Below are 26,307 nucleotides of genomic sequence, written 5' to 3' on the forward strand. Positions count from 1 at the left end.
TCAGGGTAACCTCCCCTGTTGCAGGCCCCGCCCCTGCTCCGCCTTTCCTCCACCCCTGACATGCCACCCACTCTAGCCCTTCCCAGCAAGAAATGTGAGCCCCGGGGAATTCCAGGGGGGCTTGGTGAAGGACAGTAGTGCACGCACTGCAGTGGTGGGAGCTGGAGCAGCTGGGCAGCCTGATCCGCTCTGCCTCTCCCCGCAGCTCCCTGCCTTAGGCCCTATCCCTGTTCTGTCCCCACCCCACCCCACCTCTTCCCCCAAACCCCATCCCTGCCTGCCCCTCCTGCTCTTGCTCTGCCCTCATTCCACCCCTTCCCCAAAGCCCTCTTCTCCTGAATGATGCTGGGAGATGGTCGAGTGGAACAGGGCTGGTGACTTCCAGTCCTGCATCTCCCCTCAAAGCACAGGCTGGTGACTTAGTTAGGGCAAAGTAAGTTGGTGCAACTTGTCTGTGGAGTGTAGACCAGTCCTTGGGCAGAGCAATCCAGGCTGTTTTAGGGGCATAATATCTTGCTGGGTGTAGGGGTCAACAGCCCAGGAAGGTGAGTGGGGGCAGAATTAAATTGCCCCGCCAAGGCCAGTGAAGAAGCACGAAGCGTGGCCGGGCCCAGGGGCCAGCACAGACTGGGCTGGCAAGCGGAGATGGGTTGCGGGTGTAGGACCAGTGCAGCCTGGGATGATGGGTGGGGTGGGGTCTTGCTGGTGTAGGGTCAGCCCGGCGGAAGGCCCTGGGAGAGGGGGGTCAGCGCACCGAGGCAATGCTGATCCTGTTGCGAGAGGATGGGGTGTCAGTGGCGGGGGGGGGCAGGGCCTTGGCGGGTGCAGAGGGCAGAGTAGTCTCCCCCCTCCCGCCGCTGATGCACTGGCGAGCCCGCAGGCGAGCCCCCTCTCGCACACCGCGCGCCGAGGGCTCGCCAAGCGGCCGGGGCAGCGCAAACACACCGGCCCGGGGAGCCACGTGGGCACGCGCGCGCCGCGCCCCTCGGCCCCGCCCCCCAGCCGCGTCCTCTCCCCCCCCGCCCCCGGGCCCGGCAGGGGCGCATGCGCACTGCGGTCGGCCCGCGCGCCATGTTGGCTGAGCAGGCCGGGGGGCGACGGTGAGCGCTCCTCGGTGTGTCCCCCTCCCCCCTCCCCTCCGGTGACCGAGCGGCCCCCCCCCCCCCGTCCCCGCCATGAGCGTGGGGCGGGTGCGCGACCTGTCGCGGCGCAACCCCCAGGAGGACTTCGAGCTGATCCAGCGCATCGGCAGCGGCACCTACGGCGACGTCTACAAGGTACCGGCCCGCGCGGGCCCCCCCCCCCCCGCGCGTCAGACCGCCCCCCCCCCCGCGCGTCAGACCGCCCCCCCCCGTGCCCGCCAGCCCCCCCCGCGCGTCAGACCGCCCCCCCCCGCGCGTCAGACCGCCCCCCCCGCGCCCGCCAGCCCCCCCCCCCCGCGCGTCAGACCGCCCCCCCCCGCGCCCGCCAGCCCCCCCCCCCCGCGCGTCAGACCGCCCCCCCCCGCGACGGGCTCCTGTCACGGGGCCTCCCCCGGCGACAGCGGCGCCGTGTCCCCTCCCCGGGCCGGGGCCCTGAGCCGGGGGGGGCGTGTCCCTGCTGACCCCCCCCCCCCCCCCGCGGCCGCTCCGGTTCCCCAGGCTGGTGTGTGGTGCGGGGCGGGGCAGCAAGGGGGCGTGGGCCGAGTGTGGACAGGTCTTGGCAGGACCCGGAGCGCCGAATGGGGTATTGGGGGGGGGGGGGTCCCTCTGGAGTCCGGATCTGAGAATCCTGCAGAGCCCTCAGGAGGCGTCGAGTCCAGCCCCCGGCGTCGAGTCAGCCCGGCCAGGGCTTGTCAAGCCAGGCCTTAAACACCTCCAGGGATGGAGATTCCCCCCCTCCCTAGGGAACCCAGCCCAGCGCTTCCCACCCTCCCAGAGAAACAGTTTTTCCTAATGTCCAACCTGGACCTCCCCCACTGCAACTTGAGCCCATTGCTCCTTGTTCTGCCATCCCTCACTACTGAGAACAGCCTCTCGCCAGCCTCTTTGGAACCTCCCTTCAGGAAGTTGAAGGCTGCTCTCAAATCCCCCCTCGCTCTTCTCTTCTGCAGACTAAATAAGCCCAAATCCCTCAACCTCTCTTCATAGGTCATGTGCTCCAGCCCCCTAGTCATTTTGGTTTCCCTCAGTGGACCCTCTCCAATGCATCCACATCCTTTCTGTAATGGGTGGCTCCAGAACTGGACAATATTCCAGATGTGGCCTCACCAGTGCTGAATAAAGGGGAATAATCACTTCTCTAGATCTGCTAGAAATGCTTCTCCTAGTGCACCCTAATATACCATGAGCCTTCTTGTCAAGAGCACACTGTTGATTCATATCCAGCTTCTGGTCCACTGAATCCCCAGGCCCTTTTCTGTCGAACTGCTGCTTAGCCAGTCGGTCTCCAACTTGTTGCAGTGCTTGGGATTATTCCATCCCAAATGCAGGACTCTGCATTTGTCCTTGTTGAACCTCATCAGATTTCTTTTGGTCCAGTCCTCCAATTTGTCTAGGTTACTCTGGACCCTTTCCCTATCCTCCAATGTATCTACCTCTTGACTATACCTTGACCAAGAAATTTAGACCTTGGCAAAAATAATTGACTACCTCTGGTCTAGAGCAAACCACTCATCCAAAGTGACGCAGAACACTCTCTTCATATACATTTACACACCTCATTGCATTTACTGTACAGTACTCCATACACATTTTGGATTGTCTTGGTCACTTCGCAGCGACCATTCTCTCTACCTCATGCTCTGTCCATGTGCTGTTTATGTAGAACCTGATCTTTACATCACCTCTACATTTCTAACTTATTTTGTCCATTGTTAGTAAATAGTTCCACATATGTTCTCCCTCTTATCTTAGTGGGCTGAGACACTGTCTTTTTAAATCCAATGTTCTGTTTACTTCTGTAATTCTAGTCTCGAAGAAGTGAGACCTCCCTTTAGGTGTTAATTGATCATTTCAGTCAGGCCTCATCTACATTAATATGCTGTTTTCCCTTTTTTATTCAAACAAATGCACAGAAAACAAGTCACAGAAGAAAAAGGACAACACAACCAAATAGGGTACAAGCACAGCATATGTAGTAGGGATGTTTAAAAGCAGTTAAATTAGGTAATCGTGTAACTAAGATTTTTAGTGGTTACACAGTTACAGGCCTTGCAGTATAAAGCTAATCAGAGCCTGAAGTGCAGGGTGGCAGTTGGCTCCCTGGTAGCAGAGCCGGGAGGTGAAAGCTGGCTTTTAAGCCGTCTCCCAGTGTGCACTGGCTGCTGCCACGTTGCTGCCTCTGATATGGAGGAAACAGCACAAGATAGAAGCAAATTCCCCCAGAGTGAGGAGGCAGGCAGGAGCTGCTGTGTGTCGGAAGCTGGCTTAAAAGGTAGCACTCAGCTCCTGGCCCCTAGCTCCCAGCCCTGCTCCTAGGAAGCTGGCTGCCACTCCTCACTGAGAGCACTGATACAGAGCCAACAGCATGGGGTGGCAGCTGACTCCGTGGGAAACGGTGTGTAACCTTTATGGTATGCTTATCCGTTACCATAAAGGTTACACACTGTCTCCCAACCCTGCTCATGCTTATCAGTTAACCGTTTAAACAATCACACTACTTTCCTAATATTTAGCACTGTATTGATAACCTCTGAACTATGTACAGTAACTTTTAAGAACTTCTATTATTAAGCTTTCACCCACCTTTTTTATTTAAAAGCCACATATTGCATTATCTGAAGTTTTAAAGAAAAATCAGATTGATCTGAAAATGAGTAGTCCAGAACAGGATTTAGTTTGTGGGGAAGAATGTGAGCATCTCAAATTAAGGTATTTTGAATGACTTGTGACTAGGAGCAAACTTCAGAGATTGGAAAAGGTCCATCATTTACAAAATGAAAAGTTATTAAATCTCTTTGAGCTAGAATGAGATTACAGAGTGGTACTGGTGCACTTATACATTGACAGCATGGTGCCACCCATTAACTTCATTCTGGACATAATTTCAGAATCATCTTCATCTAAGACTTTAGTAGGGAACAAGGCTCAAGACAGGGGAATATAATGTAGGCTTCCTTCAAAATGACCTTTCATTTGCAGAATGTTCACTTGGCTGGGAGCCAGGAAATCATGAGTTCTAGTATCACCTGTTCCACTGATTAATTAAGGTGAAGCTAATTTTGCTGCTGTATAACAGCGTCTTCTACTACGAGACTTCAGAATGTAAACACGAATGTTGGAAAAACAGGAAATACGTGGTTAAGCATACCACTTAAAACAGTGTTTCTCAACCAGTGGTACGAGTACTCTTAGGCGTGCTTGAGAGAAGTCTGGGGGGTACGTCAACACAACTGAAATGTGGAGAAAACTGAATTTTTGTTTAAGTTTTACAGCATGTTATTATTTTTGTACTTTTTACACCCAAAAATTTCATCGCCCGCCTGGCTACGATTAAGTTGTTTAAACAAATGTGTTGCAATGGTAGAAAAACATTTTGTGTCTGAAAACTGTAGGCACTCAAGAGTATTTAGGATTTTTTTTTTTGAAAAAGGGGTACTTTATATAAAAAAAGAAGTTGAGAAACACTGACTTAAAAGAATGCCAGTGTTTTAATACCCTTCCCAGTTAAGGTGATGTTAATCAGACTGTAAAGATGCCATGAGAAACTGGGTTAACATACAAATATACATAATATTATCATTTTGTGTGTCCAGCTCAATTGCCGATTAATGCAGGGTGGCTGCCAGTTTCCCATGAGGCATTATACACTCATTTATTTACTCTATCTCCACATGGTTGCATATATGTGGGACAGAACTAAACTTTCCCTGTGTTATGTTGAAAGTATTACCTTACCATTTTTGGTTTTCTTGCAGCATTAATGTTCTTGTAAGGTATATATATGTTGGGGACACCTTCTAAGCATTTCTGGTTTTCTAATATGTAATGCTCTGTTGTGTGGAAGTATTCTGAATCCATCTTAACATGTTTAAATTGAGTATTCATAAACCCATTTAGGTTAGTGTGCAGAATCTCAGTTATACCTTATTTCATGAAAATATTAACAAAGATTTTGGGCCCTTTTAATCAATTTCCCTGCTCTTAATGGCAGCTTTGTAGAAAACAAGTTTGTTTTTCCTTGTCCCTGCTCCTTATCAGCATGCTAATTTCTAGTCTGATTAGGCCCTAACTTTTTTCAAAGTATATTTACTCGGTGTTCAGGTTCTCTCTCATCTTTCCACATAGAATCTGGTTGAGGTCTCTTCCAGGCTAGTTCATAACTTGGAAACTTTTCCAATCACTGCAGTGATTTTTTTGGTTTGTTTTTTGTTTTCAGCATTATGAGTGAGGTGTTAAAATGTAGCCAGATCAGCAAACATGGATCAATTGGTTAATCTTAAAATATATTCCCTTAAACTGTAGAATAAATACTTATAATTATAGAACCATTATTTGTGTGTTATATTTAGGTTGTTTTGGATTTGGCAAGGGTTTGTTGGAAGCGGTAGGGCATTGAGTGAGAGTCACTATAGTCTTCAGTTCAATGTTCTCTTGGTGGCTAATATAGTTAGATTAAATCAAGAATGGTGCTCTCAGTCTGAAAAATTGATAGATTTATGTTCACCATGTACATGCAAGTTCCAGGTTAAGATTAAATTAGATTCCTTGCAGAATACCTGATTCTTTTAACTCTTAGTATTGGAGTTGACCCGGCTTCTAGTTCTGCCATTATTTCAGTATCCACACAGTTTGTGACTATGTGAGGGTTAACTTGGGTCTTTTAAGCTGCCATTATAATTGTTGCTTTCCTCTGGGGACAGTCTCCTTAATGTTGACAATCTTGCTAATTGTTGACCAACTATAACCATAACCTTCCCCCCCATGTCTTTTTTTCCCAAAGTTATTGAGAAGGTAGTCAGGACAGCATGGTGTCCCCAAGAATCCTTAGATTTCCTTGATCTTTTTTTAAATTGGGCTTTCAACTGGGATATTCCACTGTGTGATCACTATTTTCCTTATAGTCATAGATGTATTTAGTGTGTTACAAAAATGGAGTCCTTTTCCCAAAAATGGATTTATGGACAGAGCTAAGGATACTCTGAAGAGATGAGAGCATGGGTCAAGACAATAAGATCCTGCTGTTGTTTGGATTGCTGTTTTTATATGGTGTCCAGAAATGTGCTAGTGCACAGTATTTGGGGGATACACAGTTTTTCCTTGAAGTGGGTTTAGAGAGAAGATTTGGAGATGATAATGGAATGTCTGGAAAAACAGATGTAAGGTTTTCTGTTGATTCTGCAATAGTTTCCATATCAAACATGCTTGGTTTATAGGGAAGACCTGTATCTTTTTCTAACCAGCAGCCAGGGAAACTCATTCCAGATTATACAAATCAAGATAACAAAGGTACTGCACATCAGATAATGTTTTCAGTGATGATTTGAGGAGGATGAGGAGAGTGCCTTTCTCCATGGAAGCTACATTATCTTGAGGGTTTTACATAGGTATAAATCATTAGGTCTAAATATTTCTGTGGAGGATGCAAAAGCAACATTAGACTGTTCCTTCCTGTCCCAGAGCTGTGTTGTCTCTGCAGTGCTAACAGGAGAAAAAAGTAATCTTATTTTTGTCACTAAAGACAGCCTAACACAGAGCTGATCTAATGAATAAGATAGTACCATGTTTAGTCTTTTTCAGAAGAGAGCTGTACTTCAGAGATTCCTGCAGGCAACATCTCAGAGCTGTTCTGTGGATGCTTAATTTTAACTTGTGGTTTCATCATTATATAAATGAGTTTTATTTATCTTAATAAATTTACCATTCAGTCCACTTAGTCTACTCCATCAAAATTGCTTTCCTGGTTGCAGTCACCTCTACCAGGATAATTTTGGAAACTTTTCCATCCAATCCCAGCACTGCACCACTGAACCCCTCGTTTGTGGATTCCCACAAGGAGCAATTCTCTCTGGTCCTTTTTAATATCTACATACAACTGCAGTGATCACAAGTTGCAGTGGGGAAGATCTTGGTTGAGTATTAGGAAAACTATTTCCCTAGGAGGGTGGTGAAGCACTGAGACTGGTTACCTTGGGAGGTGGTGGAATCTCCATCCCTAGAGGTTTTTAAGTTTCAGCTTGAAAAAGCCCTAGCAGGAATGAGTTAGTTGGAGTTAGAACATAGATCGGGGTGGGCAAGACAGCCTCAGTGGGCTGGATCGGGCCGGCCAACCCAGTTGATTTGGCCTGCGGCTGCCCTGCCACTCCCCTGCCCTCAGGCAAGTTGAGGCCTGGGGATGGGAGAATGCGCAGTCTCCACCTCTTGCCAGGGGTGCATAGTTCCAGAGGGACTCACCAGCTGTTCGGTTCCCTCTAGGCACCGCGCACCCCTGGCAGGGCAGGGGCAAGGGACTTCATGTGTTCCCACGTCCCCAGATCCTGCTTGGCCTGGGGATGTGGGGAGCATGCAAAGTCTCCTCCCCCCACCAGGGGCATGCAGCACCGAGAGGGAACCACTAGCTGTTCAAAACAGCTGGCAGTTCTCTGTAGGTGCAGGGGAGGTGGAGGGCAAAGACTTCATGTGCTCCCTCACCCCCAGGCCAAACAGGGTCTGTGGGCAGGGGAGCATGGGAAGTCTCCTGGCCCTGCCCCTTCTGCCCGAAGCCCCATAGAAACATTAATCCTAGAACTGGAAGGGACCTCCGGAGATCATTCAGTCCTGTCCCCTACCCTTATGGCAGGACCAATCACCGTTTAGATCATCCCTGACAGGTGTCTGTCTAATCTCTTGAATATCTCCAGGGATGGAGATTCCACAACCTCTCTAGGCAGTTTATTACAGTGTTTCACCACCCGAACAGGAAATTTTTCCTAATGTCCAATCTAAACCTCCCTTGCTGCAGTTTAAGCCCCTTGCTTCTTGTCCTGTCCTCAGAGGCCAAGGAGAACAATTGCCCCCCCCTCCCATGACACGCTTTTAGATACCTGAAAACTGCTGTCATGCCCCCTCTGTCTTCTCTTTTCCAAACTAAACAAGCCCAATTCCTTCAGCCTTGCCTCATAGGTCATGTTCTCTAGTTTTGTCATTATTTCTGTTGCTCTTCTCTGGACCCTCTCCAATTTGTCCACATCCTTCCTGAAATGTGGTGTCCAGAACTAGACACAGTACTCCAATTGAGGTCTAATCAGTTCAGAGTAGAGTGGAAGAATGACTTTTCGTGTCTTGCTCACAACACTTCTGGAATGAGTCCTTCCAGGACTCTGTGCCACTTCCGAAATTTGTGAAATGACCCCCCCTTCAAAAATGATTGCCCACCCCTGTCAGAGGTGATAAAACAATAGGACTGGAAGGGACCTCGAGGTCATCAGTTCCAGTCCCCTGCACTCATGGATATGCTTAGTCCTGCTTTGAACAGGGGGTTAGACTAGATGACCTCCTGACATCTTTTCCACCCCTTATCTTCTTCTGTGATTCTAAAGGGAAGTGGTCAGATAACATACATCCATGATAGGCAACCTGTGTCCATGAGCTGTATGCGGCCCATTTGGGCTCGCTCTGCGGTCCGTGGACCCCTTGGCTGTCCCCCTCCCCTATGTGCCTCTCATGTACTGGAGCCCTACACGTCCCTCTTCCCTCCCAGCGCTTTTGGAGGAGCCATGAATCACCAGATTCATGCACTGTCCCTGCTCCTGTTTGCAGAGCAAATCAGCTGTTTGTAGCCTTCCGGCCCTGGGCAGAAGGGGGAGGAGCAGGGGACAGAGCACGAATCAAGCGATTTGCATGCTCTGAAAGTGCTGGGAGGGTTGGGGAGGAGCAGATAAGTGTGAAGGAGGCAGGTGGGGTGCTGTGGAACCCCCCAGTGTCAGGTTGCCACTCTCTGATGTTACTTAGATACCATCAAGCTGTCATTTTAGATCTTTTCCTGAACCTGGTTTGATATGTCCCTGTTATCTGTGGGGAGCATGGGTACCAACGTCCTTTCTAATGAGGTGTTGTTACCATCCTTCTGGAATGTGTTTTCAACCTATGCCAATACCAATTACTGTTCTACATCTGGTACCTAGTACCAATTACTGTTCTACACCTCTGCCTATTACCAATTAGTGTTTTACATGATTGGTCCTGTTCGTGCCAAGTTCCATAAGCAAGGGCCTGCCTCTTGCTCTCTGCTTAGCTTTGTAGTTGCAAAGGCTTGACCATTGTTAGCTAGACCTCATGGACTTATGTTCCAGACCCTCATCTTACTACACTGGTGGAAGCCAGTTCTGTCAACAAAACAAAAAGCAGAGTCTACACTGGGCCTTTGTCAGCAATAAAGGGAGGGGAAAAGAAAATGGTCTCTTATAGGGATGGAAGCCTTTTATTGCCAAAACTGTTTTTTCCCCAGCAAAAGTCACATTGCAGTGTGAATGTTCTCACTGTTTTGTTGCCAAAAGGCAGTTTTTGGCGACAAAACTTAGTAGTGTAAACAATACCTAAGATAACTCATCTCTGAGTAATACTTTGTCATCCCCAGTTGGCTAGGAGACTTGTTGAACCTTATCATCCACCAGGATACCAGTTATTTACACCTTTGATCTCTCTGGACTACAGCAGAACAATGTTCCTGGGCATGATTTAGTACTACGAGTAATACAGAACACTGTAGCACCTCTGTCACACATACTACCACAGGCATTTAACGCCTTTCCTTTGTTCTCTACACTGGCTTCCCACAGAATTTCAAATCATGTTCAAGTCTCCATCCTTATTTTTGTGTGTTCTATGGCTGGACCAAGGATTTCTAAAAGACCATTTCTAAAACTCTGGGATTAAGACTGTGGTTGACAAGCATACTGCTGTGGCACACTGGAGTGCTTTACAATGGAGGTGAAACGCATGTGTTAGGATGCAGAACTTTTTGGGGGGCTAGTCTGAACTCCCCAAGGGCCATCCCAAACCTCACCACCTCTAAATGCAAAGTGTGTTTCTTTGACTGGGCTTTAACAGAAATGCATAGCAACCCACATTTAAAAAGAAAAAAAGCTTCCAAAACAAGAAGCTCTAATGCACATTCTTCCTCCACCTAAGGAGAAAATTGAGCAAATAAACAACATGCAACCCATATTTAGTCAAGTTGCTACTGAAAGGTGCTCAGGTAGGGTGATGAGTGTGGTATAAGAATAGAATACAACAGAATTCTATATGGATAAAAAGCACTTGGGGAGAAGTGTAACTGATTACTATTAGCCAGCGTGAAAATACTTTTGCTGGCACATGAGTTTGTTTTCATATATCTTCTGTTTCTGGGTTTTACTACTGTAAAAATCATGGTGAATGCTGGGCCTGGGTATAAAAAGAGGAATTAACTAATAGTTTTTTCAGAGAAGGAAAATTGTGACTCTATTCTGTACTAGGGATGTGAAGGACCAGTTGACTAGTCACTTTCCCCCCTGCTGCCTCTATCAAAAAGAGGTAGCAAGAGTGGGGAAGTGGAAGTGGTACTTCAAAGCTGCCGCTTGAAGCCTGAGGTCAGACCCTGGGCTCCATGTGGTGCTGCTGCTTTGAAATGCTGCGTGCAGCCCCCCAGAGCCAGCTGGGGTGTCCACAGTCTTCATGTGGTGTTTCACAGTGGCAACGCCACGTGGAGCCCAGGCTCAGCTGGGGACCTTCGGTCTGTTGCTATACTTCAAAGGTGGAGGCGCCCTATTGACTAATTGAATAGTCAGTTGATATTTAACATCCTTATTCTGTACTACTGAGTTACAGGCAATCTCTTTGGATTTCAGTGAGGAAAGGTGGTGGTTTTGTACTTTCTGCACTGTAGAAAATCTTCACAAAAATTTACTCATAGTTCTTTGTTAAAACTGAAATAATCCTATTTGGTAGTTGCCAAGAGATGGAGCAGAGATTAATCTGATAATGGATGGCATCTTGTCCTTAACAAGTTGCTGTGAAAGTGGGCATTAGGGATGTGTACTTGTATACAAGTACACAATTAACTGATGACCCTGGGCTCATAAGTTAACCCTCTTCATTACCCTTCCCCCCGCTGCCTCTGTATCAGAGGCTTCAGAGGCGGGAGCAGAGGAGAGAATGCAAGCTGGTGTGCATGAGGAACCAGCTTTTAAGCCAGCTCCCCATGTGTGCTGGTTCCCGCCAAGCTCACTGGCCCCCTTTCTTCCTCACACCTGTGCTGCTGCCTCTGTCAGAGTTAGCAGCGCAGGGGGCAGGTGGGAGCTGGTACGCATGGGGAGGTGGCTTTTGAACCAGCTTCCCACAAATTCCTGTTCCTGCAGAGCCACCTGCCTTCCCCATGCTTCTGCCTGTCTCAGAGCAGGCGGGAGCCAGTGCTTGCAGAGAGCCTGCTGAGCCAACTATCCCCTGCCACACTGCTGTCTCTGTATCAGCAGCAGCTTGGGATGGGGAGTCGGGGGGAGAGGGAAGGAGCAGGATCCAGTTTTTAAGCCACCCCATGAGCACCAGCTCCCCCTCCCTCCACCCCATGTATGTAAACATGTAACCACTGAAAATTCAGCAGTTACACGTTTACACAAATAACTGCATTTTAACGTGCCTCGTGGGGATAGCAGACTTCAATGTTCCATGATGAGAAACTTGTTTTCTCATTTTTTGTAGCTGGAATAGCAATAAAAATCATGTCTAAGTGCCCATGTGTGTCCCGATAGGTATCTTGTATAGATTCTCCCACACTTCAACTACAGCTTAGTAGGAAATGATTCTGTTTCCGCATTTGGCAGTCCTGTTGACTGGCGTACAGCCTCTGAAGGAATGTAGAATTACCAGATTGAATCAGGCCAGCGGTCCACCTAGTCCAGTGTCCTGTCTCTAATAGTTTTCAGAGGAATGTTGAAGAAACCTTACAGGAAGCAGAAATGGGATAATCCACCCCTCCATGGAGGTCTCATCCAAATCCTTGGTAGAGATTGGCTTAAAACCTGAAACATGAAGAATTATAACTTTCCCAAGTTTTGTACCAGTCCCTGCTACAATGAGGGTGCTATCTGTATGAAAGTCCAGTCCCTTTTTGAAGCTTGCAGCTTGGAAGCTGGTAGAAAGACTCAAAGGCTGAAGCGCTGCAGTGGGAACACAGGGACGGGGGGACTGCTTGAGTCCCTACTGGCTCCATGCTCCCTGTGGTGCCCCCCCTTCCTGCCTCTATGAAAGACAGCAAGGTGTGGGGGACAGGAGCCAGTCCTGGGGGGATACAGCTCAAAAGCCGGTCCCCCCCAGCACCATCTTCGGGCTGCCACCTGCTTCCTCCCACTGCCTCTATCAGAGGCAACGAGGATTGGGGGGAAAGGGGAGGCTGTTGAGAAGCAGCCTCTGTCCACAAAGGTTCCAGTGGGGAGCTGGGGCCCCCAACGTACAGGGACTGCTGCTGTGTCAGCTCTAAGGATGTTAAAATACAGTCTAATCGTATAGTCGATAGGATCACTCTGCAGAGCTGCAGTGGGGGTAGCTCCAGGAGCTGACACTCAATGAACACATGACACTGACCACCCTGGTGCCAGCTGACAGGCAGGATTGCCCGGGAGGGGAGTTTGGAGGTTTGTGATTGTTCCTACTCTTGGCTCCTCGAGTTACTCCCTCTGCAGCGGTCCTATTGACTATTCGTATAGTCAATACAAATTGTATTGACTATATAATTAGCCTGGTAACCGCACTTTAACATCCTTAGAGCTGACACCGTTAAATTAGACTCTTGTAAGGGAATGAATAGTTTAATTTTTTTTCCTGCAACAGGCAATATTTTGTGTTTATAAACATTGAACTTTGCCATCTTGTTGCCCATTCATCTAAATTACTTAGAGCCTTCTAATTCCTCATAATTCTCTCTGGATTTAGCTCATCTAAATAATTGTTGTCTGCAAATTGTGTTGTCGTACTGCCTATCTCTGTTCCAAACTGTTAATGGAGTAAATAGCAGACCAACAACAGAACCTGGGGGCATCAGCTCTTAATCTTTTGCCATGATGAAAATTTACAGCTTACCCTCTTATATTGAAAATGACCCTGTTAAGTTGTCAATCAGCCTCTTTTATTTTCTCTGTTATCGACATGCTCAAACAGTTCTAATAGATTAGAGCAGGGGTGGCCAACCCATTTAACAAAGAGTTGAAACAGTGGTGGAAAAAATGCGAAGAGCCTCACCAGAATTATCAAGCAAAAAAAAAAAAGGAGGCTGCACCTTTCAAAAACAAGCTTAGATTTTTTGGCCATATCAGGCTCCCGTTGACGGCTGCCATCTTGGGCACCATTTTGAATCACCGCCCCCAGTGAGCACAGGGGAACCAGGGGCCATTTGGGAGGAGGGGGCGTAGGAGCGGCTTCACAAGCTGCTCTTTTGGGGGAGAAGAGCCACACTGCATGGATGCTGTTGTGCAAGAAAGCTCTGATTGCCATGAACAGAATGGCCATCAGAGCACCTGTGCTTTTTCCCATATGGGTTTCTTGCGCAAGAAGCCCCTCTGGAGTGTCCACACTTGCCTTCTTGCACAATAGCTATAGTGCTAAAAGCAATAATGCCTCAGAAAAGGAGGTTTACATATGCTGGAAAAAGCCCTCTCTTCTGCCGTTTAACTGCCCATTTAATTGCGCAAAAACTCATTTGAGGTGTGGACGCTCTGCAGGTTTTTGCGCAAAAATCTTGTAGTGTAGATGTAGCCTGTGAGACTTCTTTAGAGATGAAGGTTTACTTCAAAGAAGCGTTTCCCTCCAGAGATTAGCATAGGCATTTTTGCTATGATTTTAGAAGTTAGACACTGAACATGTGCCATCAGAACATATCAAAATTGCCAATGTGACTGGATGTTGTTTTTTATAGAGAGCCATATATGGCTGCATAAATCAATGCCAACATCTTTAATTCCATCTGGAAAAGAGAGAGCAATCAATATAGATCACAGCAAATTACTGTAATATACTCATGGTGAGATGATTCAGCACATGTACAGATGACTTCTGCATCAGTTTCATTTTCTGGATGGATTTAAGATGCAGCTTCATGTGAAGCACATAACTATAATCTAGAGTTTAGAAAGGTGCAAACAACAGTAGCAAAGTCTGTATTTGAGAGAAGCAGTTGCAAGCTCTCAACCATATATAAATGGGGGGGGAGGGAATTGTCGGCCATTGGTATTTCTTGATCATCAGAACTAGCTTGGAGTTAGTTTGATGGCAAGTGCAAACAGTAGATGAATACATACCTTTCTTTGTAGTGTTTGCATATGTCCTAGTTGGTTTTTAAACCAATATTATTTATCTTATCTCGATTGACCTTCAGTCAGCTTTGGTCTCAACCAAACACTAAAGGGCTCATCTGTACTTACCGTGCTGCAGTGGCTTAGTGAAGACACACACCAGTGGGAGAGCTTCTCCCACGGCTAAGTAAAGTCAATGACTGATTTTTGGCTGGGGATTGTTCTGTAGCTTATGTTGGTATAACTGTATTGCCCAGCTGTGTGGAAAATTCACACATTTGGCACTGTTGGAAGACGGGATACTGGGCAAGACGGACCCATTGGTCTGACCCAGTAGGTCCACTTTTGTGTCCCAACAATTACCAGAACTCGAGCAGAAAAGACAGCTTTTGTTCCCTCAAAGTGTCATCTGTCCAGAGGCAAACAAGTTTTAATTAATTTCACATCTTTGCGTTGCAAACACAGAAGAAATTCTCACCCTGAGAGGGACTTGGATCAGCTATGGAGTAGTAGACAATTTGGATTCAGTTCCTCCATCCACTGGCTGAGATTTTGCCTCTACCATAGATGTGCAAAGATAGGTTACTTTGGTTTTCACTATAAAAGAGTTTCAAAATGTCTTTATAATCAGTCAGATTTGTTCTGAGACTCGCACCGGTTATTTTGTCATTTTTTGCTTTTGATTTAGTTGAAGGAGGACACCTGTAAACCAGGGTGGCCTGTGAGGCCACAGCAGAGGATTCATGCGGCCACCTCATTGGTGACTGAAGACAAAAATGTTTATAATGAACAATCACTAATGTATCGTTCCTCTAACAGGCCAGGGTCTCTCTTGGGATCTCTGGTGTTGCTAAGGTTCCTGTTTTGAGGTATAAAGACTCCTACATTTCTGGCTGAATATGAGCAGCACCACTCCAGTACCTTATTGCTTGTACCTCTGTGGTTCATGCTGCATTGAGTATCTAGCTGGCACCAGTTGCACAATGTGAGGGGCCTTAATTTTCATCACATCTTGTTACTTTTAACATTATTGACCACTGATTTTTGCATAAATCTACCGGAGCCCAAGTCGAAGCCTTTTCCCTCCAATAACACCTTGTCTTTGCTGCCCTATCCCAAAGGACAGAGAGGTACTGAAGAAACAAATGGAATTAATACTTAATTCCAGTTTCCACTTCACATAACCTCTCTCTGTCTTTTGTTCCCTCTACCACCACAGGGAGAGGGTGATCCAAACTCTTGCATTTGATGTATTTCAGGGGTGCTGACAGAATTGACGTCCCTGGACAAGGTGGGGTTGAGAGGGGGTGGCTCCCTGTTCCCAGAAATGGCGGGGCTTTGGACAGGAGGGGCAGGGCTATACCGCCCGGTGAGTGCTGTGCTGGCCATCCGATCCTCAGGAAGCTTTCGTAGCTGCCCGGAGCATGCTGTGTGGTGCTCTGGCAGCAATGTAAAGAGGCCAGGGCTTCTGTGGAGTGGCAATGTCGGCGGTGGCTGGGAGCCCCGGGCCCTTATGAATCGCCAGGCCCCAGGGCAACTGGCCTCTCTGCCCTCTCCCTCCTGTCAGCTGGCTTGGGGATCTGTCTCTTCAGCACACTGCATCCTTGTATCACTGTAATGGACCAGACTCACCACTGTGGCATCTCCTGCTCGCCCTGGGAATTAGCTCAAGTCCTCCTGCATGGCACCGTACTGCTCTGGTGTCTTGCCTGCTGTTATTCCTGCTTTGCTGTCTCCAGCACTCTGCCCCGTGCTGCTCCCCAGACTGTGGTGTCCTCTTCTGGACACAGCCCTCCAGCTGTGCCTTGCTCGGTTCTTTCCTCCCCTTCTGGGGCCTGGCAGTCTTTAGTCTCACCACTTGTCTCATCAGCCAGCTGTAGTCCACGGTCCATCCCCTTGCCTGGGGGTCAAACTGCAGGCTGGATCAGCCACTCTTCGTTAGCGAGCTGCAGTCTGTGCTCTAATCACTCTTCTCAGTGGCAAGTGGGGCGAGTCCCAGACCCACCCACTACTCTGGGTCCCAATCCATGAAACCTCTCGGCAGCAGCCAGGTACTACCCCTCCTCCAACTTCTGCTGCCTCTTTCCCCAGGCCAGTTCCCTGTAGCCCCAGTACCTTCCTGGCCCGTTGAATAAGGGGCCTTAGTCTGGCAGTCCTCAGGTTGGCATTTCCTGTTGTTCCCCTGACCTTGCCCAGCACTGCTCTTTCTACAGTACTTCTCTAAGATAACCAATTCTCCTCCTTTGCACTCCAGAGAGAGACTCGCCCTGCTCTGTTGAGCAGCCCTTCTTACACGGCCCCCTCTGACTCTGATTGGCTGTTCCACCGAGTCGTCTTTCTATTGGTTGGGGTTCTCCATAGCCTCTCTGGGATCTGCTTTAATCCTGTTTCCTCCCTGTTGGGGGCAGTTGCCCCACCACAACCACCCTAAGATCATTGTTGAAAGATAATGCTGCCACAAATGAGAAGTTTCAGGGCGTGCTGCGAAAGAAGGAATATAACCATTTGTTCCCAGGAGAAGAACAATTACCTGGAAGCAAGGCTCTCATCTTGCAAGGTTTCTTGCAGTGTTCATTCCTTGTAGCAGTGCCAAAAAAGTACTGCTGTGCCACAGAACAATGAGAAGTTTAAAGTCAAGTAATATTGGGAACTACTAAGGGTAGAAAACCAAAGATGGAAATGTAAGATCATTGTGTTTTCCCACTGGCTTGCAGAATGTATTTGTATGCTTGGCAGATTGCCAAGTTTCTCATGTATTGATTACTATCTTGCTGTTTTCTGAACTCCAGTTCGAACAAGTTTACAAGCTCATCTCTCAAATCACTAAAGTTAGAGGTTGTTGATTTATACAGTTCAATAAGTAGATTTTCATGTTTTCACAAGCATAATGGAGATGGCTTTTTTTAATCTTCAAAGCCTGGTTTTCAATCACAGTCTTGGACTAAGTTTTATTGTAAATCAGTGGGACTTAAGCTTCTAATGGCTAGATTTTTAAATATATTTAGGAGCCTAAATATGCAAATAGATGCATAGGCATTTTAAAAAATCCAATTAGTTGATAGCTTCTTCTTTAGAACTTTCAATGCTTTTGTAAATTTGGCCTTAAGTGATTCGATAATTTTGCTTGCTAATATGTTGTAATTGAGAGGGTTGAAAAGTGAACTGATAACTTAAACATAGTTTTAAGGTCAATTATATCATGATTTGCTAGGGCTGGAAACACATTGGTGGACTTTCACAAAATATTTTTAAGGGCCAGTAAATTCTTCCAAGAAATGGTTTTAGATTATTAATTAAGAAGTGGGGGAGTCTGTTTACCATATTTGGGTTTCTTTTAAAATGTCTTCTTAAAATGTAGCTTTGTTTAATTTTTTAACCTAACAAGGTACATTTTTGAATAACAGCACCACAGTGTATAATGGAATTCTGGTATTGAGCAATTTCCACACAGGTTTGCTAGGACGTTGCTCAAAATCAAATTGCTGTATATAGTGGGATAGGAGTGTGGGGGGGCTATTTTCATATTGTCTTAACTCAGCAGACTGGCTTGTCATTTTAGTAGCTTCACAGGTGGAAGAAGCTGTCAGTTTGTAGTAGAATACAAACAGAAAGGTTGAAGTACTTTCTTGAAAGCAACAAAATTCAAGAGCCTTGGATAGAAGCTGCTTCTCATCAATGCAGCATGCTTACTGCTGCATTCCTCCTGATCTCCCAGTTTGGGGTCCATGTTATGCTGGAACTATTTTGTAATCAACATGATCCAATTCTCAGGTCACAAATTTACAGCGATCAGTGCAGCATAAATCAGGGACCTTGCTTCACAATTTATATCTGATGTGCCAGAGCGCATGCTTCATTCCAAATTAGCTTTGTTTAGTATCCTTGCAAGAAAGTTTTGCAATTAGAAAATAAATTTGACATGAAAAAGTCTTGACAGAACTAAAACTCATTAATGATTTCCAGATTGTGATTGCAAACTCCAGTCTTGTGACTGTGGTTAAGAATCAATGCATAGTTCACCACTTTATTTGAAAAGATGGCAGGGAAAGAAGGGAGGGGAAAAAAGGATGAATATTCTAAAATGTGCTTTGTTTGGATTGTGATGCGTGGCTTCTTGAAGCCAATGACTTCTCAAAGATTTTTGCCTTATTATTATACAGTCATGAGGATTGCACCTTAAAAGACATTCTAAATAGTGTAGCACCTCTAGTGCTAACTGCACAGCAATGTTTATTTAGCTAATCAAACTATATGATTTAAGACCATTTGCAATGTTTAATGACAGTAACACATTTAACTGAAGAAAGCCCTAACTATAAATTAATTGTGAGTAGGGATGTTAAATATCAGTTAATTGAATAGTCAAGTAACCTCATGAATTCTTATCAGTTACTCGACTATTCTATAGTCCTGGGGGTGGGGCTGGCAGCCAGTGCAATCCGGCCCTATCTCGAGGAGCCGCCTGCCATTCCATGCTGTTTCCTCTTTATCACTGGCAGCAGCGTGGGGTGCCAGGTGGGAGCTGATCTGCGAGAGGAGTCAGTTTAAAAACACTGTGCTGCTGCCTCTGATACAGGGGTGGCAGCAGTAGGATTGCCAGGTGTCCAGTACTGGACTGCACAGTCCGGTATTTGCAGCTTCTGTCTGGTTAAAAATAAAACAGAAAATACCGAACATGTAGCGTGTCTGGTATTTTCTGTTTTTCTTGGACAGAAGGGCACTTGGGACATTCTTCCCCTGATGCGTCTGGTGAGGGCCAGGAGTGCAGGAGATAAAGGCGCCGGGATTTTTTGTGTGTGCGGTTGTTGTTTTTTTGTTTTGTTTTTCCTCAACAACTTTGTTCCCCATTTTGTTTGTTTTGTTTTTTCTTCAACCAATTTTTTTCCCACCATGTTCGATATTTTTTGTGAAACTATCCGGCAACTCTAGGCAGCAGCCCCTGTCGGGGGGCAGATGGGGTCTGAGCTCCTAGACCCAGTGTGAGCTGGAACTGAGCCAGGCTGCCTACCCCCTAATAACACTTTAAATGCAGAATTACAGTGAGGGTAGGTCCTGGATCCATCGCAAGCCAGGATTGAGACAGGCTGCTGGCCAGCCTGCTAAAAAAATGTACTGGATGGGGCAGGAGAAATGAATGTAGTTTATAGCATTAACCTATGAGCTTTTGCTTATTGGTTAATCGACTACGCTATTACATTCCTAATTGTGAGATCATTCTGATGTGATGTGTAAATCTGCAAAATGTTTTATTTTAGCACAGACCAGTAAAATACTGCATTTGTTTAAAAATGTAAATGCATTTATAGTTCAAGTAGTGAGTTTTTATTTGCTCTGTCGTGATTCTTCACTTTACTGAGAAATATAAAATTAGGTCTGCTACTGTTTTCCTGTGTCCTAATATTCTTTTTTTTTTTAATAGGCTCGGAATGTTAACACGGGCGAGCTAGCAGCAATTAAAGTAATAAAACTAGAACCAGGTAAGTGTCTGCTTGTGTTGAAGCTTTCTGCTGTACAGACTTTAAATGTTTTTCATGTTTTAGTTGTGCTCAGTTTGGCTGCTTTTATTTTACAAAATTACCTGGTTGGGTTTTTTGTTTTGTTTTTATTTAAACAATGGCTATGCATAAGGAAAGGGATAATTTCTGGTCCCCCACTCCCAGATTTCCTGTAATGCATCCCCTGTTTCATTGTCATAAGTTTTTAAGGGCAAAAGAGTGAACACAAAGAAATGTCCTCTCCGCCCCAAAAAAAGCAGCATAGGAAGCATGGGATATTTTTAACTTTTTATTGTGCTGCTTTGCCTGCTGTTTTGCATTGCTCAGTCCGACACCGTGGTGCTTATGTCTTACATCTGTCTCTGCATATCATACTGCAGAGGGTGCTTAGTTTTTTGGGTTAGATATAATTGATAAGTATAAGAACAGCATTCTCAACTATTCCCATCATGCAGATTACTATCAGGAAGATATGGGTGGCTGAGTGGAATCAAGGAACTCTCTTAAAGAAAATCAAATGTCCAAGTATGTTTTTCATAAACATACAGTAATTTTAGAATGAGCGGCAGTTTGGACAAAGATTATACTTTGGATATGGCTGCCATGCATTTGAAGTTTGATTTGCAGTTTGGATAGGTATATCCATGCTAGGTTTAATCTGATATGATAGCCGCAGTAGCAAAGACATAGTGGCATAGGTTCTACAAACCGGCCCAGTTCTAAGGATGTTAAATATCGAGTAATTTACTAGTCGAGTAGTCGATGTAATTTTCATCGACTAGTCCAGTGGTCCCCAACCATTTGGAGCTGCCGGGCACCAGGGGGCGGGGCTGTTCTCCCACCGGGGGCGGGGACACTCACGCACCCAGGGGCGGGGCCATGCATACACCACACCCCCATGTGCCGCGTGCTCAGGGCCGGCACCCCCCATAGCTGTGCGCCCGGGGGCGGGGAGGCTAATTCGCCGCGCGCCCGGGGCTGGCGCCCCCCATAGCCGTGTGCCTGGGGCCAGGGCGGCCAATTTGCCGCGTGCCTAGGACCGGCACTCCCCATGCACTGCACACCCGGGGCACAGGCGGCCAATTCGCCGCATGCCCGGGGCCGGCGCCACGTATGCGCAGCGCACCTGGGGCCGGCACTGCGAACGCGCCCGGGGCAGGTCCATCCCTGAGCACTTGGCGGGCGCACACAAATGCCCCTGCTGGCGCTATGGCGCCCACATGCACTGTGTTGGGGACCACTGGACTAGTCGATAGGCACTTCTGCATTCCTCCTTTGAAATGTACAAGAGCCCCTGCTGGGGCTCCACATGCAGCCTGGGGCCAGCGGGAAGTCTCACTGATTTTGGGTTGCACATGGGCGTTCCAGCTTTGAAATGTACAAGAGTCCCCTGGGGGCTCTTGTCCGTTTCAATGTGGGAGCACTCTCATGGAGTTTGGGGGTCAGCGGAGGTCTCCCCAGCTGACCCCAGGTTCTGTGTAGTTTGAAATGCTGTGCTGAACCCTGGGATCAGCTGGGGACTCCACAGTGTCATTTCAAAGCGGCAGTGCCGCATGGCGCTGACCCCAGGCTCCATGCAGTGCTGCCCCTTTGAAACACAGCAGCTCAGCTGTGCGGCACTGCCTCTTTGAAATGCCAATGCCTTAAAGGGGCAACGCTATATGGAGTCCGGGGTCAGCTCTTTGTGGTGCTGCTTTGAAACACTGAGGCTGTTTCAAAGGGGCAGCGCTGCACAGCTGTTTCTGGGATCAGCTGTGCGGCGCTGCCCCTTTGAAACACTGCCTTGCATTTCAAAGCGGCAGCACCGCACAGAGCCCGTACCAAGTATCCTCCTCTTCCTCCCCCGCCCCCTTTGCTGCCTTTATCTGGTAGAGTCAGCAAGGGAGGGGTGGGAATTGACTAGTCGACTGGACTATCCAATAAGCATTTGCTTATCAGGTAGTCAACTAGTCCTTAACATCCTTACCCAGTTCCCTTGGGAATGTGTACATGTTACTAGCTTGTGTTTCCATATTTTTACTACTGTTCTTAGTGTGCTAGCTAGATTAAAGCCATCTAAGCTGCAAATCACACCTTCAATTGCAGTATAGGTAAATCCTAAGAAACTTGACTAGATATAAGCAAACAATGGGTGTGAAACATTTAAAAGGAAGCTCTTTAAAGCTTCAGTTTAAAGTAAGTTGTATATTTTTTCCCAAACCATAAAGTAGTAGATATTAAGAGTATCAATTAAAACCTTATCAGTTTGTGTGAAATACAAACTGTGCAGGGTAAAAGGAATGAAGATTGTGAGTCAAAAGAGAAGCAGAGTGAAAGAGAATGGAATATGAATCTAGAAATATGGGAGAACTAATTGTTGGGTTTGAAGGATCAAGGACTTTTGCATATTCCATGAGCCCAGAAATGCTCATGAACACCCGACTAAAGCACATAATTCACTGTCAGGAAAAGGTAGTGCGGAGTTGAGGTCAGATAGAAGTATCTCATTTCCTTCAGCAAAATTCAGATTTCCAAACTCCAGAAAATTCAGAATTAATTCCATGCCCATGATTCACACCAATGCAACACTAACTGCCTCTAAAGCTGGGAATAGCACTGGAATTGTCTGCATGAATTCCACTGCATTAGGTGTACTATGGTCATGGCATTAGCTGGAGCAGCTTGGTAGAGGTGTGATTGTCATGTAAAGAGATCTAGGTCAGCGACTCTGCCCCCATCCTGTGTGCTCAGTGGGAAAGAGGTGCATTTCTACCTTGAGGGATCAAGATTTTGTTCAGTATTTGAGCACTGACTTGCTCAGGTTGTCAGTAGGGGTAACAGGAACCTTCTTACCCTGCAGATTGTCAGCAGTGAAGTAGGCATGAGAGCAGCTGGTGTGTTTAATAATAGAAAGTGAAAGTGTAGTGTAAATGGGATCCTTTGGGTCAGAGTTAGGGGCTGTAAAATTTAACAAGTGTTGGGGTTGGTTTTGGTAATAGACTCCGTATTTGAGAGTAGAACACAATGGAGAGCTGTACAATACAACTCACATAAAACGTGTTGCTTTACCAAACAGAAGGTGTGTGACTGTGACAGATGTCATGTGCCCTGTTCCCTGAATGATGTGCCCTATCTGCAAAGACATAATGTGAATGTGTGCTATGGGAGTATTAGATTGTCTCTCGAAGCTGGAGTTCAGGTTGCTTACAGCTCTGATTTTCAGAGGGTTGAGTTTTGCTTGACTGCGTGTTCCAAAAAGGCAGGAGAGATCTCTGGGCAGCCTTATCTCAGAATCACTTGAGTTTGTTAGTTTTTTAAACAGCAAGGGTACATCTTCACAGCAGTGTTATTTTGGAGTAACTGACATTCTTCCGAAATAACGTAGTCCGCGGCTACACTACAAGCAGTTATTTCAACATAATGTTGAGCTGGAGGACTTCTTACTCCGACTCCTGTAACCCTCATTTTACGAGGAGTAAGGAAAGGAGGAGGAAGAGTGCTCTACCTCGGACTTCCTGCTGTATAGATGGCGCCAAAAGCCGAAATAAGCTATTTTGACTTAAGTTACACAATTGATGTAGCTGAAATTGTGTAGCTTATTCTGGCTTTAGCTTTGCTGTGTAGACATGCCCCATGATAAATGTGTGTTAGTTATTTGGATAGCTGTAGTTCTCACATAGGTGTGCAATTGATATGGTAGAGTTATAGTGACTAGTTTAATTAGAAGATTTAGCTTTTATATAGTGATTTGTGTCAGTAGATTTTAATGAACTTTAATTTTAATGAACATTATCTCCAGTTCATAGATGGAAAACTTAGGTATAGATAAATAAACTTTCTCAAGATCATCCAGCAGCAGCCCATTGGCAAAGCCAGGAATAGTCCCAAACCAGTGGTTCTCAGTCAGGGGTATGTGTACTCCTGAGGGGACGTAAAGGTCTTCCATGTCATACATCAACTCATGTAGCTATTTGCCTAGTTTTATAATAGCCTACATAAAAAGCACTATCAAAGTCAGTACAAACTAAAATCTTAGACAGTGACTTGTTTATATTGCTCTCTCTATTATACACTGAAATGTAAATAGAAGAATATTTGATGTTTGTAAGCAAGTTGTTTTTAAGTGACTTGTAACTTGGGGGTATGCAAAACTAATCAGACTCCTGAAAAAGGCATAGTTGCCTGAAGAGGTTGAGAGCCACTGTATTAGGCCTCACAATTGCTGTGTGATTTCTCAGTGATCCTCCCCTTTGGTATTCCCCATGTTGTGGAATTGGGACAGTGGAAATGCTTGAAGTGCGTTGTTGCTAAGAGGGCTGGGAAGAGAAATCTTGGCCAAGCTCTGTGTCCTCAAATCTTGACAGTTTTATCACATGGTGGTTACAGCAACTTTAAGGGTGTGCGGGAAGACTCGTGTGTCTTCCCTTTTTCATCTCTCTTCACCATTCACCACATGTGGCATCCAAGGCAAGAGTTCTCTTCCCATCCTATTAAGCCAGGGGTGGGCAAACTGTGGCCAGCAGATGTATTTAATCTATCCCTTGAGCTCTCACTGAGGAGCAGGATTGGGGGCTTGTACCACTTTGCCCACCTGGTGCTTCCCAGCCCTGGACTCTCAATTCCATCATAGAATACTAGGACTGGAAGGGACCTCGAGAGGTCGAGTCCAGTCCCCTGCCCCCATGGCAGGACCCAGTATTGTCTAGACCATCCCTGATAGACATTTTCTGTTTCAGCCAACCTGTCACATGTCTTGTTTTTTTGAGAATTACTTTTATTAAATCCCCCTTTCATAAAATTAAAAAAACCCTGAGGATTGTGACTATGCCTTCAGACTGTACTTCTGCCCAAATGAGTCTTGAACTGGCTTGAGACAAACTATGTTGACTCTTCTCTCCTCTGATGCTCAGTGTAATCCATTGAGTTAGTATGCTAAACTCTCTGGAGAATATTGTTCAGAATCTTGCTCCCCAAAGGGTGCCAAGAACTAATTGGGGCTAATTCTCAAACAACTTATATCAGGGTCAGAGCCATGTTTGAGCCCCCCGCAAAATATTCAGGAAAATGTCATCCTTGAGAGAGCTTCCCACCCCCATGTGTAAAAGCTGTATCTCAGGAACCAGTTGACTAAGCTAGCTTACATTTATTCACTAATGCCTAGCCAGAGAGCCCTCATGAGCAGAGAGAACTAGTTTTCTGAGATTAAAAAACCAATAAAAACATAAAAATCCATGTTTTATCATGACTAAAAAGAAATGCGGAATGGTGGTTTCCCTGGCCACTATGTTTTATGATATATTTACAATTTTTAAGCAAGTTTGAGGCCTGCCAGTACCATCTGTCATTAATAAAATTGCTCTCCAGCCATCCAGCTCTGAAGGCAGCACCACCATCAGCAGCAGCAGTGGAGGGTGGCAATATTATGCCACATGCCATCCTTACTTCTGTGCTTTCTGGAGGTGGCCCTGCCTTCAGATCTTGGGCCTGGCCAGCAGCTGCTGCTCTCTGCTTTGCCTTCAGAAATAGGTGGCCAGAGAACAGTGGCTTCTGGCCAAATGCCCAGCTGAGAAAGTTAGCAATGCCAGCAGCTTCTCCTCCTCCTCCTCTCCCAAAATGTATTTTGTGATTTCCTTCCCCTCCAAGGGGGGCATGCCCTCTAGTTTGAGAACTTCTGGAATAAGTGACACTGGAACTTGCAGTAAAATTTAGTTAATATATTTTATTTTTCACAAAATATAAAAGATGAAAGGTTCTCTGTAAAAATGCAAAATCTGTGTGTTTCTCTGGCAGAAAGATTTCTAGGGTCCCTGCTCAAGAGGCATGCCAGATTTCAAGGCAGCCTGAGTAACAATGCAGATTTTAAAGCAATTAGTGAAACTGAGCTTTTCATTAAGAGAGCTCAAGTAGACTTGGTGGGCCACTATAATAGACCAGTGTATTAATTGTGTATATGATTGGATTCTACAAGTTGAACCTCTCTAGTCTGGCACTCTCTGGTCCGGCAAGATCCGTGGTCCGGTATGATTTTAGTGAGCTGGATGTCCACTTATCATGGGAGTGGCCAAGTTTCTCACAGTCCCATAAAGTTTTTGTAAAGCCACCAGTCCTGTCAGTGTTCTGTGCTGTTATTTAGCTCTAATTTACCTCTTCTAATAGCCTAGTAAGCAGTGGAATTGTTGGTAATGCTGCTAGATAATATTGACCTCCTGTAGTTCAGCAAATTCTCTGGTCAGGTCCTGAGGATGCTGGATTAGAGAGGTTCAACCTGTCCAAAGTGTAACTCATTTACATTAATTCATAAAGTGTTTTATGTTGGGACTGATCTGATTATGGATTTGTTGAACATGACAAATGCTTTAAGTTTGGATGTAAGATGTACATTTAGTTTGTTACTTTTTAGCTGTTGTGCTGTTTCACTTTAAGGTCCATGTTAGGGGAAAATCTTAATATTTTGAATTGATTATGTTTTAATGGATATTTGTTGTGTGCGTGTGTTAATACTCACATCTCATCCTAACTAGTACAGGTCATCTTAATAGTGGTATAGCCGTAAACAAGACATGTTCACAGCATGTTGAAACTGGAGCTATTTTCAGGACATCTTACACAGTA

At 46.0% G+C, this 26,307-nt stretch overlaps 1 protein-coding gene across 4 annotated transcripts in view; it reads left to right on the forward strand.

Annotated features, from left to right (window-relative positions):
* The first annotated feature begins 1,079 nt into the window (after positions 1-1,079).
* Positions 1,080-26,307, forward strand: part of MAP4K3 (mitogen-activated protein kinase kinase kinase kinase 3) — a 140,021-nt gene continuing 114,793 nt past the window's right edge. The window contains exons 1-2 of one of the 4 annotated variants that reach the window (XR_012903069.1): positions 1,080-1,277; positions 19,641-19,698. Coding sequence is in view for 2 of the 4 variants with exons in the window: in XM_075925807.1 (XP_075781922.1) it covers positions 1,176-1,277; positions 19,641-19,698 (160 nt within the window). In the remaining 2 variants the exon portion in view is untranslated. The remainder of the gene's footprint in view (positions 1,278-19,640; positions 19,699-26,307) is intronic. The other 3 variants (XM_075925807.1, XM_075925808.1, XM_075925809.1) reach the window with 3 other exon arrangements.

Source organism: Pelodiscus sinensis, chromosome 3 (genome assembly GCF_049634645.1).
Source record: "Pelodiscus sinensis isolate JC-2024 chromosome 3, ASM4963464v1, whole genome shotgun sequence".
NCBI lineage: Eukaryota > Metazoa > Chordata > Testudines > Trionychidae > Pelodiscus > Pelodiscus sinensis.